Genomic DNA, 16,994 nt, shown 5'->3' with positions numbered 1-16,994 from the left:
TCTCACTCTGTCGCCCAGACTGGAGTGCAGTAGCCGCTCCCGGCCACCACAGCCTTGACCCGCTGGGCTCCGGCGATCCTTCCGCCTCAGCATTCTGAGTAGCCGGAATTATAGGCACGCGCCACCACGACTGGCTAGTTTTTGCTTTATTGTAGAGATGAGGTCTCGCCAAGTTGCCCAGGCGGGTCTCGAACCCACGGGCTCAGGCAATCCACTCACCTCAGTCTTCCAAAGTGCGGGATTACAGGCTGAGCCACCGAGCCCGGCTTCAGCAGATCTTAAAGTAAATTCTAAACCTATGTTGTAGAGTCATAAAAGCCAGTCCGTGCCCTTTTATCTTTGCTGCATACATTCTTTTAGTAAATACTGGATTTACAGTTGAGTCAAATTGTAGACCTTTGTTGTAGGTTGTTTTTGTTGGTTTCCTCTCCATGTATCCAGTTTTTTTCCTCTGCTTTTTTTTGTTGTTGTTTATTTTTGGTAGTGGTGGTTGTGGTGGTCACTGGACATATTTGTTCGTTATGGGGTGTGAGGTGAGGGCTTCTCTTTACTCTAGTCATATTTCTAAGTTTCTTCCTCCAGAGAATCTCAAATTAGCATCATCAAGGTTAAGGGTCTCCCCCATAGCAATGGTTTAAAGAACCTGTACTTAAGTAGGGTTTGAATTAATGGTGTCTCGGGTGTACCACAGGGTCACAAGGGTCCCACAGATGTTTCTCCATAACCCTGAGGACTGGGATCTTTGTTGCAACCAAGTCAGCAGTGTGGTGCAGGGGGAGAATGCTGTGCCCACAGCCCAGACTTGATAGATCAAAACTATCTTCTGTCTGCCCCACCTTTTCTGACATGTGGACTTTTTTTCTTCCTTCCTTTCTTCCTTCTTTCCTTCCTCTCTCCCTCTCTCCTTCCTTCCTTCCTTCCTTCTTTCCCTTTCTCTCTCTCTCTCTCTCTCTCTCTCTCTCTCTCTCTCTCTCTCTCTCTCTCTCTCTCTGTTTCCACAAACTCACTGAGAATATTTTGGGCTTATAGCCTGGTCACGTTGCAGCTTTCAGTTCATTTCTGTGCAATCACTTGTGGTACAGTCCCTCTGGGTGGCTACTGAGAAGTATTTGGGACTTGGGTGACCCCGACCCGCCTCATAAGTATCTTCCGCTTCCTCCAGGGAGTGCCAGTCAACCTCTCTGGGGTCGAGGTTCCACATGCAGAAAAGTCATTAGTCTGTGGCTCGGATGTGACCGTCAGTTCAAAGATTGCAGGACTGGCCCCTTGGAGTTCTGGTAGGGCAGTGCTGAGCCCAGGCACTTTGGCTGTGGGTTTCATCTTGGGAGATCAGTTGAATACCAAATGCTCCTTCCTTCCTCTCCCCACCCTTTTCTTTTTCATCAGCGCCTGGGCCACAGGCCACCATGGATGTGCAGCTCGATGCCCCTGGGGGTCAAGAGAGCGCCAGGAACAGCAGCAAGGGAAGCAGCAGCCCAGGAGACCAGAAAGGTCACTACCCTTGCATGAGCATCGATGATAGCCGGGATGCCACGGCTCATTCTCCATGGGCGGTGGTGGTCACTTTCCTTTCCACACACCTCACGACTGGCTGTCCCTGGGTCTGTTCCAAAGGTGTACCTTTACAAGCTATGTCTGTAGAGCTGCCCCAAGCAGCCACTGACAGTCACCAGGCTGGACATGGTGACCAGAGAGCTCTAGCCTGACCTTTAGAAAGCTGGACTGACGTACTGATGGGTTAAGGCCCTGTTTTTTCGGTGCATTTTTAGGCAGAAGACTCAGACCACTTGCCAAACACAAGCTCTGCCTGACAGCACATCACAATGGGGCATTGCTAACAACATTATCTTCTGGGAGATGAGAGTATCATAGGGTAGAAAGAGGTGGCAGTGGCTGACAGACAACACAGTGCCACACTGGCCATAGCTCCAGCTCCTCAGCAACTAGCCATTGTGTCTCAAGCTACCCTTGCCATTATCTCAGAACCAGCTGGCTTAGAGCAGTTGATATTAGCTGACCAAGTGTCTTCCTTCATAGTTGGGCACGTCACGTGGCTCATGACACTAGTGGTTTTTATTGTTCCTAGTCACCCCATTGGTGAAGGGAAGACTTCTGCCCTGGTGATTTAGAGATACCTAGACACACAACACTGGACAGACAAGATCCACAGCCACTTATTGGTCACATACACTCACAGCCCAAGGAGAGGAGCAATGCAGACCATGCAGGGCCGCATGAGGGTTGAAATTAGGAAGGACATCAAAAGCCAGGGGCGGAGAAAGTAGTCAAAAGACAGCCTGGTGCCACCCGGTTCCCCCTAGAGGATGCTATTGGCTTGCTGAACGGTATCATGGACGGACAAAAACTGAAATCCATTACTCAGGGATATGCAGAAGCTGTGTCTGGTCCCTTTGTAAAGACGGTTGTCTTACTCGGGCTCCTAGTTTACCCTTGGGAGCACAGAAGGGAAGGAGATTTGGGCCACTTGGAGCCTTCCCACTTTTGCCAAATGTTGGGTCAGCACAAAGTATCAAGCCTTCACAGTTGGCCTTATGCCTTGTGGGGCAGTGAATCCTGTAGGTGGTCATGAATTGCTTGAAAATTTACTCCAGAGTGAATGCATTTCAATGTCAAAGTGGACATTTTTACTTTGAATCAGAAGATTATCCTCGACTATGAAGGAAAAATGGAGATAATGCCTGATCACTTTCCAGTTTTAAATTCAGGGATCCTAACAAATCTTAAGGATAAACAAAAGGTACCTAGGTGGCTGATAATGACATTTCAGAACACTAAAGAAATGAGCCAGAAATAAGCCAGAAAAAAATCTCTGCATAAAGAGTGACAATAGCATCATAAATGTGTTGGTCATGGTTTTCCAGAAACACAGAACCAAGATAAATATGTACTGCAAAAAACAAGGAATTGGCTTATGTAATATGGAGGCTGAGAAATCCTAAAACTTTAGCAAGCTGGAAACCCAGGAAAGGCAATTGTATGGTTCCAGTCTGTGTCCAAATCTAAGAACCAGGAGAGGCAAAGTTCTAAGTTCCAGTCTAAGTCTGAGTTGAAGACAGAAGAAGTCTGAAGATGGAAAACAACTCAAAGACAGGAGGAGAAAGTGAATTTGCCCTTATTCCATCTTTTTGTTCTGTTCAGGGCATCAGTGGGTTGTATAAGGTCCAGCCACACTAAGGAGGGTGATGTGCTGGATTCAGTATACTGATTCAAAGGTTAATCTTGTCCAGGAACATTCCTCATGGATATATACAGAGTAGTGGTTAACCAAATATCTGGGCACCTTGTAGCCCAGTGAAGTTGACATATAAAATCAGCCTTCACAAACAGTGAACTTCTTAGCAGCAAAAATGGAATAAAGTGGGATACTATTGTAAGGTTCTTGTAGGAGGTAACTTTAACCAGAAACAGTGTACCTTCTAAGAATGAGAATAAAAAGATCTTTTCAGACATCAAAAGAGCCAAAGGAATAGATGAATTATCTTAGAGAAATTGCAACATGAAAAAAGAACGTTGTGGAAATATGCTGGAATTATGTGTGTGTGTGTGTATGTATATGTATCTATATACCTATATCTAGATATATATGCACATATACATATATACATATATGAATGTAATTCTTCAATACTTTGATACATGCTAAAGCATTTAGATGTGCAGTATCACGTTATTGACAGCTTGTTTTCCATTGTTTAAACAAAGTTTTTAGTGTATGTGTGTTGAGAGAGATTAAATATATAGCAAACTGTTCATTGTTGAATCAGGTGGAGGCATACATTTTTCTTTCAAATTGTCTATATTAAAATATTTATCTGTTGAAAAAAACTATAATCTTGTCATGAATTATAAGCACCAGCTGTTGCTTCCATGATCAACAGTTTTTACATCAATGCCTAGTCTTGTGGTGTTTCTTCTTTGTGAATCCTCCAAGATCACCAGCAAGGGTTTCATAAGTACATTAGTCATTAAAGCCTTTTTCACAATTCAAGGGCTGATACGTATATTTGTCTATTTCTGAAGTCTCCCTTTTACTCTTTTGTTCTATATGTCTATCCTTGAAGAATACCAAGCGATCTTTTATTTTATTTATTTTTTAGTTTTAAAGATGTGGGATACAATTCAGGATTTAGGTATACAAGTGGTCATCCTACAGGTAAAGTTTGGGCCTCCCTTGGATCCCCACTTTCCCTGGTTTGAGATCAGGTACCCTTATGGATGTGGTTTTCCCCGCACCTACCCACCCCGGCAGTATTCCGCTACCGCCAACCCCTTTTTTACAGTATTATGGTAGATGTTCAGGGTCCACTTATGAGTGGTACCACACAATCTTAATAACAAACACTTTATAATGAGTCACCAGGTTGGATAATGTAAGTCCTTCACCCTTTTCCTCCTTTTCTAAACGAAAGCTATGCTTGTTCTGTTAGTCTGTTCCCTTATTCTATCATTTTGTTCTATTTACATACGAATTTTGTTCTAGTTACGTATGAACTTTGCAATCAGCGTATTACTCCATTATGGTGGGTTGGCTTATAAAATGTCTCCTTTTAATAGTCTTCTAATGGTTCTCCTTGATATCAGTCTCTTTTCTGATAAGGCATCTTCTACACGCCCTTGCTATGTGACATAGAAATATTCATGGTTCCTCGGTGCTCCCAGGAAGACATACACAAACGTATTTTTTTTTTTTTTTTTTTGAGTTGGAGTCTCACTCTGTCACCCAGACTGGAGTGCAGTGGCCGCTCCCGGCCACCGCAGCCTCGACCTGCTGGGCTCTGGCGATCCTTCCGCCTCAGCCTTCCAAGTAGCTGGAACTACAGGTGCACACTACCACGCCCGGCTCGTTTTGATTTACTGTAGAGATGAGGTCTCGCCAAGTTGCCCAGGCGGGTCTCGAACCCTCTCGCTCAAGCAATCCACTCACCTCAGCCTCCCAAAGGCGCAGGATTACAGGCTGAGCCACCGAGCCCGGCTTCACAAACGTATTTTTAATGGCACTCATTTTCTCTCCAAGTTGGGTTCTAGTTATAGCCATGTTCCAACTTATTTTCCAGTTCTATGTGGCGTAAGACTCCATGATGGCCAGATGTTTCCTTCTCCTTTGTTTGGAACTTGCCTTTCCACTTTTCGCTGTGTGATTTAGCTTAAGATAATTATCTGGCTCAGTAAGCCTTTTCATTTCCTTCCTGTCTGTGTGAATCCATTTCAGAGGCTAAGGCTCAATGAGTGTTTCACAGCCTCTCAAATTTTTCCTTAATCATACCCAAACTTCTCTTCTATATTTCTATAGCATTTTTATTTATATCACTTATTTGAATACATCATACGCTTGCTTCCATTTTCACATTTCCTTTCATATGCATGAATTTCATCTGTACGGTTAGCTCACACCCTCTTTTGGGGGGAATCATATGTCAAGCTCCTTCGTGTGTCCCCACTGTGTCTATCACAGTGTTTAGTCTAACTAGTCACTATTGCCCTTGTACTGAGTGGCAGATATAGTAGATGCTTAAGAATAATTGATTGGATGAAAACTGAGTGTTTTCAATACATGAGACGTTATTGAAGAATAAAATAATGCGGTATCAGATGAAATGGGTTCTGGCCTTGCCTCTATTACTTGCTAGCTAGGTTCAGACAATCCATCTTATTTCCACGACCCCCTGTTTTCTCACCTGTAAAATGGAGATAGGAGTGATTACACCACAGCCCAGAATCACCAGGGAGAATCATCATTGAAATGCTCTAAGACAGTGTGTGCTCAACACGTTTGTGCCCTTTTTCATATTATACAAATTTTCCTTATAGAAAATTTGGGAAAAAAATACAGTTCCAAGAAGAAAATAAAAATCATGTATAGTAAGTCTACCCAGAGGGAACTACTGTTATAATTTCAGTGTATTTCCTTTACAGTGTTTTTACTATATATATATATATATATATATATATATATTTTTTTTTTTTTTTTTTTTTTTTTAGTTGGAGTCTCACTCTGTCCCCAGACTGGAGTGCAGTGGCCACTCCTGGCCACCGCAGCCTCTACCTGCTGGGCTCCGGCAATCCCTCCGCTTCAGCTGGAACTACAGGCGTGTGCTACCACGCCCAGCTAATTTTTTTTTTTTTATTTATTGTAGAGATGAGGTCTCGCCAAGTTGCCCAGGCAGGTCTCGAACCCACAGACTCAGGCAATCCACTCACCTCAGCCTCCCAAAGCATGGGATTACAGGCTGAGCCACCGAGCCCGGCTAATATATTTTTAAATCAATAGTATAAGTATACTGGTGTGAACTTTTTTCCATTTGTTGTATAGTCTCTTGACTATATATCATTTTTCATGAAGTCTCATTTTTTTCTTTTGAACTGATGTCATATTAACAAAATATAGTAACATAGTTTTTATAAAATATTTTTGTAGAAATTAAATGTATCTGCTTAAATAATTTTACTTCGATTAACTTAATTGCAGGTTAAGATAAATGTGCATAATTTGATAAACAAAAATATTTCAAATGGATGATTATTTTTTCTGAAGTTATTTGTGTATTTGATTGGATTTTTTTGCCTCTATGACCCACAGCATTCTCAAAACAACTCTTAAAATTTTACTACTGAATTTTTTATTGAAATTTTTGCCTGATGGAACACTAAAATGATTTATTCCCCCATGAAGAAAAGCAAAGTGCCAAAGAGAACTTAGAAAACAAACCAAGACTCAATAACTTTTATTCTTTTCTCAGCTGGAAGAAAAAAAGATAAATATTATATTTATTCAAAAAGGAACTAGAAGATATCCTAACAACTTTTCTTTAAATAGTTGAAAAAGAAGGAAAAGACATTACGGAAACTTTTAGCATTGTGTACACTTTGTAAAGCATCTTACCCATATATCACTTATATTTATCTAACTTAATTAAGGAAAGGTTTATGAATTATTTCAGTCCTCAGCCATGCTCTTTGCTTTTTGGTTATGCATATTTTATATAAGTGGTAGATGCCCTGAAATGTAAGCTTCCAAGAACATTTTCTTCTTATAATACTTTCATTAAAAAATGTAGAATTACGTTGACCTGAAAAAGACTGCATTTTTAACGTATTATATCATCAAATAAATACAACCTAACTTCAAACTAAGTAGTATGTAACATATATATGTGATATGCTTGTGTATGTAAGCACTGAAAAACTTCTGGCAGGTTATGTACCAGAATTATTATAGTGTCATCACTGGACCATGGAATGACAAGCTGTTTTTGCTTCATGTTTTTCAGAATTGCTGGTTTTTTGTTTTTGTTTTTTAACAACAAGGGCATATTAATTTATTCTGAGAAAGAAAAAATTTAGTAAGCAAATATCTATTGGGAAACTACCAAGTCCCAGTCGTGGCTTTTAATGCTGTGAATACATCGGTAAAGACACCTACAGAAACTTCAGCTTTGCGGAACTTACCTTCTGGGAGAGAAGCAGGCAATGACAATACATGTGGTCAGAAGGAATCTAGAATATGTGTTACAAGCTATTAAGTGCCAGGGAAAAGTAAGCATATTAGGAGGGAGAGAGCTGGAGGCAGAAGATACAGTTTAACGAGGTGGTCGGGGTACGCCCCACTGAGGAAGCAGGGCACCTCGATACTGTCTTTTGTGACATTTCTTCCCTACTGCATGATGTCATCGTAACATCACTCAGATGAAGAATTGTTGTGCAGGCATCGGGAAGAAGTCAAAAATTTCCATCCCATTCTAACGGTTGAAGAGAAGAACACTTAAACATGGTGTGTTGCTGGAAGTATGTGAAAATTTCACCGTCAGGAAGAAACTCTCCCACGGACAGTACAAGGGAGATACGTTTTTTTGTGACAGGTGGCTTATGTTGCAGAAGGGTAGCCAAGTTTGAGGTATTTGTGTGTGTGTGTGGGCGGGCAGATTGTACATGATTTTTTAATGCCTTTTTTTAAACACCGGGTTTCTGGAAACTTGTCAGAGTGACTCTCTTTTTGTCTTTATAGACTACCACGTGAGAGGTTGTATCTAGAGCCACATTAACGCCATCGTTTAGCAGAATAATTGATGTTCATGATGATACTCCATTACAGTGCTGAATTAATATGACTGATATCTAAAGAAATTTGTGTCGTTAATCAAGCATGTTTATAGCTTGTTTGGGTTCAGAGAGTCAAATAGATAATACGAATCCTGCTTTTGATAGATATAGAAAGTTAATTTGCAGAGAAGTTGAAAGTCTTTCAGGAAGTTGAAAGTCTGTCAGAAGACAACAGGGAATTCGATTTCAAGGATGTGCACGTTTAGGTGTCCAGACAGCCCATCACTCTTCTACTTAACAGGAGACACTCTCAGAGCATGTTAATGGAGTTCAGTGATGTTCAAAGCTCAAGTGCAAATTTAAATTACTTAAGGAGGTTTAGAAAAGAACCGGAAGTTGTTCTCAGCACAGAGAGATGGGTGATCAAGTGGGCATTTGATTTTTTAATTAAAAACCGTTTACTATAATATATGTTATATTTTAAATATCATATGCTACCATTATATGACACGTGAGTATAAAATGAGTTATGATGACAGAGTCATAGAAAGGATTTGAGAAATGGGATAAATGTGTGGTTTCTTTTTTTTTTGAGTCGGAGTCTCACTCTGTCGCCCAGACTGGAGTGCAGTGGCCGCTCCCGGCCACCACAGCCTCGACCCTCTGGGCTCCAGCGATCCTTCCGCCTCAGCCTTTCAAGTAGCTGGAATTACAAGCATGTGCTACCACGCCCGGCTGATTTTTCTTTTTATTTATTTATTCTAGAGATGAGGTCTCGCTGCCCAGGCGGGTCTCGAACCCGCGGGCTCAGGCAATCCACTCACCTCAGCCTCCCAAAGGCGCGGATTACAGGCTGAACCACCAAGCCCGGCTAATGTGTGGTTTCTTAAAGTAATTGCTTTGATAGAGAGGGTCCACATTTACATGTATCAACTTTGGTGGTTGGTTAAAAGAGTCCTGTTATTTTGTATCACACTTCATTTTTCCTTGGAAAGACAGATAAGTATAGTCAATTGGCAACATTTTCTGTAATGAAATTTAGTGTCCATGCTTGAACTCTTGCTTTAAGTCACATTTATATTGGAAGAGCAATTGTAGGACAATTTTCCTCAAGATGTATGACTCTCAGGAATAAGTGTAGGCCAAGAAAGTAAGTCTAGACGATAAAGGGTTTAACTTCTACCTCGTTGAGGAAAAAAATGGTAAAGGAAGAGCCTGTTAAAGCCATGGAAACTGGCCAGGTGCAGTGGCTCATGTCTGTCATCCTAGCACTGTGGGAAATGGAGGCGAGAGGATCGCCTGAGCCAGGAGTTCGAGACTGGGCAATTGGTAGAACCTCATCTCAACAATATATCAAAAAAAAAAAATTATCCAGGCATGGTGGCACATGCCTGTGATTCCTGCTACTTGGAAGACTGAGGCAGAAGGATCGCCTGAGCTCAACAGGTCAGGGCTGTGGTGGCCGTGAGTGTGCTACTGCACTCCAACCTGGGTGTTAGAGTGAGACTTCAACTCTGAAAAAAAAGCGATGAAAACAGATCTGTTTAAAGTGTTAGAGGGTTGCATTTATGTACAAGGAGCATTGATAAATTCCGTGTCGCTGACTTCAGGTTGGCAAGTTTTTTCAGTTAAACGTTTAGGGATCTCTTCCAGAGAACACCTGTGTCGGAAGGATACAGTCATCCGATGCCCGGGATGAGGTGGTGCTGTAAGAGTTTTTGCTTTAACCACTGCATTCCCTATGCCAATGAATGTTTGTTACCCACGCCTGCAAGGGGACCGGCCATAACTCTTCAGCCTGACTCCCAAGTTATTTGAATGTCAACATCACAAAATCTCTTTTAATATTTAATAACTGAATTTTCAATCTTCTTTATTTTATTTTATTTTATTTTTTTGAGTCGGAGTCTCACTCGGTCGCCCAGACTGGAGTGCAGTGGCCGCTCCCGGCCACCGCAGCCTCGACCTGCTGGGCTCCGGCGATCCTTCCGCCTCAGCCTTCCGAGTAGCTGGAACTACAGGCGCAGGCTACCACGCCCGGCTCATTTTTGATGTATTGTAGAGATGAGGTCTCGCCAAGTTGCCCAGGCGGGTCTCGAACCCACGGGCTCAGGCCATCCACTCACCTCAGCCTCCCAAAGGCGCGGGATGACAGGCTGAGCCACCGAGCCCGGCTTTTATTTTCTTTCTTATTTACATCCAGGCCTTTTTATGAATACTAATGATGAAAAGAACTTTCATTGACTGTGTTTACCGGTTCACGATGGACGGGCATCAGCATTTATTAATATAGGTTTGTATTCAGCAACTGTGTTCCAGTCCCTGAACGAGGCAGAGGGACATAGCGCCCTTTGTATTGTGACCATGTTGGTCAGAGTCAACTTCCCCTTCTGTCCTTCCTACTGCTGTCATCAACAGTCACTTGACATTTTGAAAGCACCTATCTCGTTTCAAAGGGGAACTGACTGCCTAGACCTTGCATTGAAACCCTGTGCACAGACGAGCTGTGTTCCCTCTTTGAGGGAAAGAGCGCAAACCACCCGCAAGAGCTTCCCAATCCCGTCGTTTTCCCACGCGTGCGGATCCGGTTCTGGGCGTTTGGCGTGTGCGTGAAGTGTCTTCGTGCCCCTGTGAGATCTGGGAAGACTCTGTGTCCAAAAGCAGTTGGGGGAGGGGGAAGACGAGCAGACCGGACAGGGCAGCCTCTTCCCGGGAGCTGCGCCCTTGTCCCCTGGGACCTCATCGACCGCCCTGCTCCCCGCGAAGCCTCGTTTCTGCTTCCGAGTTCGCTGCTTCCGCCTCTGATTGCGTGGCTGAGCTGCCTCGCACGTGGCCTTCGCAGATGGCCAGCCGAGGCATGGGAGGCCCTTACCTACTTTGCCGAGTCCCACGTGCACTAGCTGGTGCGGCACGGAGGTGGTGTTAGGTAGGTATTTCTTTTTCATTGAGCCCAGACACTCCTTGAAGCAGGCTCTTGTGCCTTAATAAAGTCAGAACCCGACAATATTTGAGTCACTGATCGGGAAGAATAATGTGAAATGCATGGAAATGAAGGCATCTAGCCGGGTTTGAGGTAAGATAAAGAAAAGGAAAAAAGAACGAGAAGGATGCCTTGCAATCTGTGCAAAGTACTCTTGATTCTAAACACTCTGAAGATAGAAATAAGGGCCAAAACTATGTAAGATGTAGACGGAAGAGGTGCTCTGCTTGGTTAGGATTATGCTTACCTAAAAAAGAAGTAAAAATTTCACTCTTTTTTCTGGATACCACCCACTATACATAACACACACACACACACACCCCACTCAAGATAACATATTAAGAAGGAAGCTTGATTATTTTTTAGAAAAACTTTTTCAAGTAAAATGAATTTTCATTTTTATTCCAATATATTTTTTCTATTAGTGAAAGGAGCAGGAAGAATCATGGTAATGGCAGGAAAAATACTGTCTTACCTTAGGAAAGCCTTTGACCTAAACTGACCATGTTACAGTGGTGTGTTACGTAAGCACCTGGATCTGGAAGCCTGGACTATTTGATCCTCTCCAATTTAAAATCCTGCAATAATGGGATGGTTTGATAGTCCTTTTGGGAAGCTGCAAGGAGTTGGGAGAACCCCTATAGCAAACTGACTCCCAACAGTCCTTTGGGGAGGGTGTGTCCTGAGTAAGTCAGGAAGCTAAAAGAAAAGAAGGACCAACTGAACATTACCCAACCCGCCCCCCCACACACACATACACACACTCCAAGGGACTACATGGTTTATTGAGGTTACTCTTTTTTAAAAAATTATTCACCCATATCCATTTATATTACTGTTGTAAGTGGCCCTTGGTATAAGTATCATTGTGTCAGAAAGGTATTCAGATTTGTCCATTAGTTTATCTGGAAGATGGCAGAAAGACTTCAGTCTGACTTTATATTTTTGATTTTATGAGTTTTAATCGTCAAAAAATTGTCCATGGTCAAAATGAGTTCCACCTGGCTACCGGTGTATGTTGAAGGATCTATGTAACTATTAGGTAAGAACCTACTAAGAATTTAAAAAAAATTCATGTGTCAACAAAAGGTAGAATTCCCTTTGGTTTACAGCAGAGGCACAGAAATACAATGTGTGGGAAGAATTTTTAAAAGATGAAGGACTTTACTTTGAAAAAAATGTATATTTGTCTACATTTCATGTGAGTTCTATTTAGCCTAATGCAGTCTTGATACTTAGGTAAATAATACATGTGTTAAATGATTCACACTTTAAAATAGATACTTTTGCTTTATTTATAAAGAATACGTTTTGAGGACAAGAAAGGTAACTAGAAAGATCAGGCTGTCTTTCATCTCACCAGACTTTGGGTTCCTCTTTGTAACTTGTAGGGCAAACACAGGGCCTTGCACTTAATAATTTAGTAATAGCTCAATTAACGTAGACTGGATGAATAAATAATTATCTGTTTTTGTTGGCATGTATGAAAGCAGTTGTTCTAGTTCTTTCACCTTGTTTGGAAGAGACTTGTATGTTTCAAAACAGAAAATCATACAAAATAATGATCTACAAGCAGAGAACTGCAGAAATCTAGTGTAAAGTAGGTTATTGAGAGCCAGAGAAAGAGAAGGCATTTGTTTATCAGTGTCTGTCGGTCTGTCTTTCTCTCTCAGCCTTTGATCAGGAAAAGCCATGACTTTCCAAAATGTGTGTTTTACTTCCTTTTTTTTTGTTATTCTAAGTAGTTTTACAGACAGTCTGACTCATAGCCCCAAAGAACTCATTTAGTGAACAGGTCAGGTAGTTTATTTGAAGTCTTAGGTACAGAGCCAGTGGTGGTTTCACTGTGGGAGATGGGCTGAGTGGTACAGATCTGGAGATGAAAAGGAGGTATCCATCTCTTTGCAATCTTAACTTTAAGTTAGGAAGCTTGAGGACAGCATGTGTGAGCTGAGGGAAAGGACTGTCTTGTTTGGGAGGAAAAGTGTTTGCAAAAAGTTCCGTTTGTTTTAATTATGCTTATAACGTACTAACATCCTCTCTTCTTAGCGGGCTCTTTGGAGCCCACTGGGGGCTGACAACTGATTTTTTTTATGTGCATTTAGTGCTCTATTTAACTTGAACATCTTTATCCTCTTCAGTTGTGCTGGTGTTGCATTTTCAATATTTCAGAGACCGCAGAGATGCTAGCATGTGTGTCTATATGACTGCATAAAGCTCTTTTGCTAAACATCCTGAAAACTGTGTGTCTTCAGTAGAACTGCAAGTGTGTCCCAGGCAATGTAAATTGCATTACCTTGCTGTGGGCATGCAAGGACTTCTGCGAAATCTCCAGATGTCCAAATGGTTCCAGCTTTTGTAAGTAGCCACGGTTGACAAAGCAGAACTCATCCAGATTCCTCTGCCAATTCTGTATAAGAAAAAGAGGAAGGGTTGCAAGTGACTCAGCTGCCTTGGTTAGCAAACACAAACATGATTAGCTTTTTAAACCCAGAAAATCAAAAGGACCTGGAAGTTAATCGGTCACTTTTCTTCGTAGTGTTTCCTATCTTTTAATGGATTATATATTTCTAAATGTCACAGAGCACTGGAAGAGAGCAATGGTCTCTGTTTTATATGTGTATCATCTCCTTTAAAAAAAATCAAGCGTATGCAATCAATATTGTGTAGAAAACTTACAGTCGAAAAGTTAGATGGCAATTTTGGGGAGGGAGGAGGGGCTTTTACTTATAAATATGCCTTTATTGGGTAAAATTGTTAAGGTGTCACTTTTAGAAAAGCCTTTCTGTATGAGAATATCTGTTCATTCCTAATTCGCCCAGGTGAATAATTCTACTCTTTTCAATTATAAATATAATATAGGCTTGTTATTACAAGTCAAAATATGAAAAGAGATACAAGAAAGATAACTGTGGAATGAATACATTGCCTCTTTAGTTGGGCAAGTCCAGACTATTCCCGGACTCCTAAGCTCTATATACATTTCTTGGGTGCTATGAACCAAAGATGCATATTTCTAATATCAAATCACCATGTTTCTTTCCCTTCGTAGCATTTCCTGAACTGGATAAGACTTCCTTCAACTGCCATGAAAAGTCTGGTTTTCTCAGCATAGGCTGGCGTTCACATTTTCTGCCCTCTTAAGTGCACAAATGGTTATTGTCTCCATCCCTTGGTGGATACTTAGCACGCTCTATGTTATGATGTCTATCTTTGCATGCCTACCTTCTCTCTCCCTTCTGAGAGTGCAGGGTCCCAGAAGATGGAGCGTAGACCATATCTCTGTCTTCTCAATGCCTAGCCGAGAGTCTGGCATTTCACAGTGTCTCAACAGATGCTTGGAGGCTGCTGCTACAGCTTTTGAGATGTTATCCAGTGTTGACTTCTTAGGAAAGATTCATTAGAAGATATCATACGGACTGAGGGCCACGTGTAGAATAAGCAATGACTGTTCTCTCCCTCCCTGCCCAGCGGGTGATGTCTTGAGAATTCTTTCTCAGAGATAGACAGTTGCAGGAAAGATAAAGGATGCTTAGGAAACCACCAGTAATTCCCATGCCCACCAGAAACCAAGGAAAGGTAAAACAGATCCTCTTCCCCCTCACGTAAACGTGAGTCTATTGAAAATTACGTCTGAGAGCAGAACAGAACAAAATGCACAGCTTTCTCTGGTGGGGGGAAGCCTTTGAGATAAAGTGGAATTTCTTATTTCTAAAGAGTAGAAACAGAGCATGTTTTGTTTGGTCCCTACAAATCATAGTGATTGGGTTTCAGCCTGAACAAGCACCACAAGCAAACCCTGGCAGGCAGAGTCTCTCCAGGAGTGGTCAAATGAGCCCGTTTTCATCTGCTTCCCAGCCCTCCATCCATAGAAAAGCAGAACAAAAGGCAAGGGATTACTACACCCTTAAGCATCCAAGTGGCTCATTCTGCTCAGGGGTTATTTTTAGCGCTCTGGCTCCCACGGAGGACTTCCTGCTCGATCCAGCTCAAGTGCAAACGGACGCCCCAGGACCGTCACGGGAGACACTGACGAAGGTTGTGATCTGTGGTTAGACGCTCGAGCCTGTTGTGTTTTTGACCGTGCCATGCCTTTCAGACACTTGGTGGACGCTGAGCCCTGCACAGACTCACCCTCTTCTTCGTGTGCTCATTCCCTTTGCAGATGTGGCTATGCGGACCGAGCCATCCACAATGACAGATGTGGAGGCTGGGGTCGTCAACTTTGCATCCTCAGCGAGGGCAGGCCGCCGGAACGCCTTGCCAGACATCCAGAGTTCGGCCACTGCGGGGGGAACCTCAGATCTGCCCCTCAAGCTGGCAGCTCTCTCCATGAAGGAAGGTAATGCTTCCAATCCTCTTAAACTCGGCACCTGTCACTTCTTAGCCAGCCCTTTACTTTGAAACCATCTCCTCTTTTGTCTAGTTGAAGCATTGGGTTTTTTTTGTTTCTTACTTGTCTACTAAAACCTTTCAGCTTTTGTTTAAGGCTAAGTGTATTTCTCAGCCTTTTTAAAAAGAGACAGTTTCCCCTTTCGGTCTAGGATGTGTCTGTGGAAACTGAAGTTTTATTTGCTCATTGACTGTACGTAGCCATGCATAAGGCTAGTAATGGGTAAATACAAAGTAAATAAGCATGATCTTTCCCTCAAGGAGCTTGTAAGATTTATTGAGAAGCACCTGGAAATAAGATAATGTTCTTTTTGCCATCTATTGACAAATCACTTTGGGAACTTTGGCTTAACCGTAGTTTGCCACAAGTCCTTCTACTGCTCAAGTCCAGGAAGAAGTTTACTGTCAACTAGGAATGAGATCTTTATTTTTTCTTTCTTTCTTTTCCTTTTTAATTTTTTTTTTATTTTAAGGATGTGGGATACAATTCAGGGTTAGGTAAGGAATGAGATCTTTAAAGCGAATCTTTGTATTAAGCGTGACCATTCTTCAACCAGGAAAAAAAGATGGTAGTAGGAAACAGAGCTTTCAAATCATGAAGGGAAATCTTGGGTCCTTCTCCCCATTGCTTACAGACAGTTCATATAGCATCCAGTGTTTAGTCTTCGGAAAATAAATATAAGGATACTTTCAATAAAGTGTTAAAAGAGTCTCTTCATTTAAAAAAACTGAGAGCCAGGCGTGGTGGCTCACGCCTGTCATCCCAGCATTTGAAGAGGTTGAGGTGAGTAGATTGCCTGAGCCCGAGGGTTCGAGACCCACCCAGGCAACTTGGCAAGACCTCGTCTCTACAATAAAATCGAAAAGTTAGCCGGGCGTAGTGGCGCATACCTGTAGTTCCAGCTCGAAAGGCTGAGGCCGAAGGATCGCCGGAGCCCAGTAGTCGAGGCTGCGGTGGCCGGGAGTGGCCGCTGCACTCCAGCCTGGGTGACAGAGTGAGACTCCAACTCAAAAAAAAAAAAAAATAGAGATGAAAGATAATTTCAGTTTCAAGCCATTAGCAAAATCCTCGTGCCTGCCTCTCCACTCTCAGGTGGACTCTAGTACGTTTGTAGAGATACATTCTTGGTGGCAACAAGGCAAGTGAGAGCCAGCAGCTGCTCACCCGTCCATTCCTGGGAGCCCAAGCAGAAGGCTCTTGTTTCTTTGCCTCAGGAGGTTATTTACTACTTGGTAAAGTCGCAGATGTTTCTGGGTCCATCTCTGTGGAGTAGTTATATCCAGGTAGGCCTGATACTGTGACCAGATTCGACGGTCCCATGCTTACCCTGACTTTCTCCCACGGCATCTCCACGGCATTTCTCACATGGGACACTACAAGCGGGAGTCAAAAAAGTACACACGAGCTGGGCTTGGTGGCTCAGCCTGTAATCCCGCGCCTTTGGGAGGCTGAGGGTTCGAGACCCACCTGGGCAGGCGAGACCTCATCTCTACCATAAATCAAAAAAAAATTAGCCAGGCGTGGTAGCGCATGCCTGTAGTTCCAGCTATTCGGAAGGCGGAG

At 42.6% G+C, this 16,994-nt stretch overlaps 1 protein-coding gene across 3 annotated transcripts in view; it reads left to right on the top strand.

The window, feature by feature from the left end:
* PKIB (cAMP-dependent protein kinase inhibitor beta) overlaps window positions 1-16,994 on the top strand; it is a 98,501-nt gene that overhangs the window by 71,773 nt on the left and 9,734 nt on the right. For 2 of the 3 annotated variants that reach the window (XM_021707685.1, XM_008048374.1), the window contains exon 3: window positions 15,204-15,380. In XM_021707685.1, coding sequence (XP_021563360.1) covers window positions 15,212-15,380 — 169 coding nt within the window. In that variant the 5' untranslated portion in view covers window positions 15,204-15,211. Of the gene's footprint in view, window positions 1-15,042; window positions 15,077-15,203; window positions 15,381-16,994 lie in introns of those variants that run through there. The other variant, XM_008048375.1, reaches the window with a different exon arrangement.

The sequence above is a fragment of the Carlito syrichta genome, unplaced genomic scaffold, assembly GCF_000164805.1.
Source record: "Carlito syrichta isolate Samal-C Ts95f unplaced genomic scaffold, Tarsius_syrichta-2.0.1 Scaffold123381, whole genome shotgun sequence".
NCBI classification, from domain to species: domain Eukaryota; kingdom Metazoa; phylum Chordata; class Mammalia; order Primates; family Tarsiidae; genus Carlito; species Carlito syrichta.
Note: the sequence above shows the minus strand (reverse complement) of the source record. Positions and strands in the feature narration are given on the sequence as shown.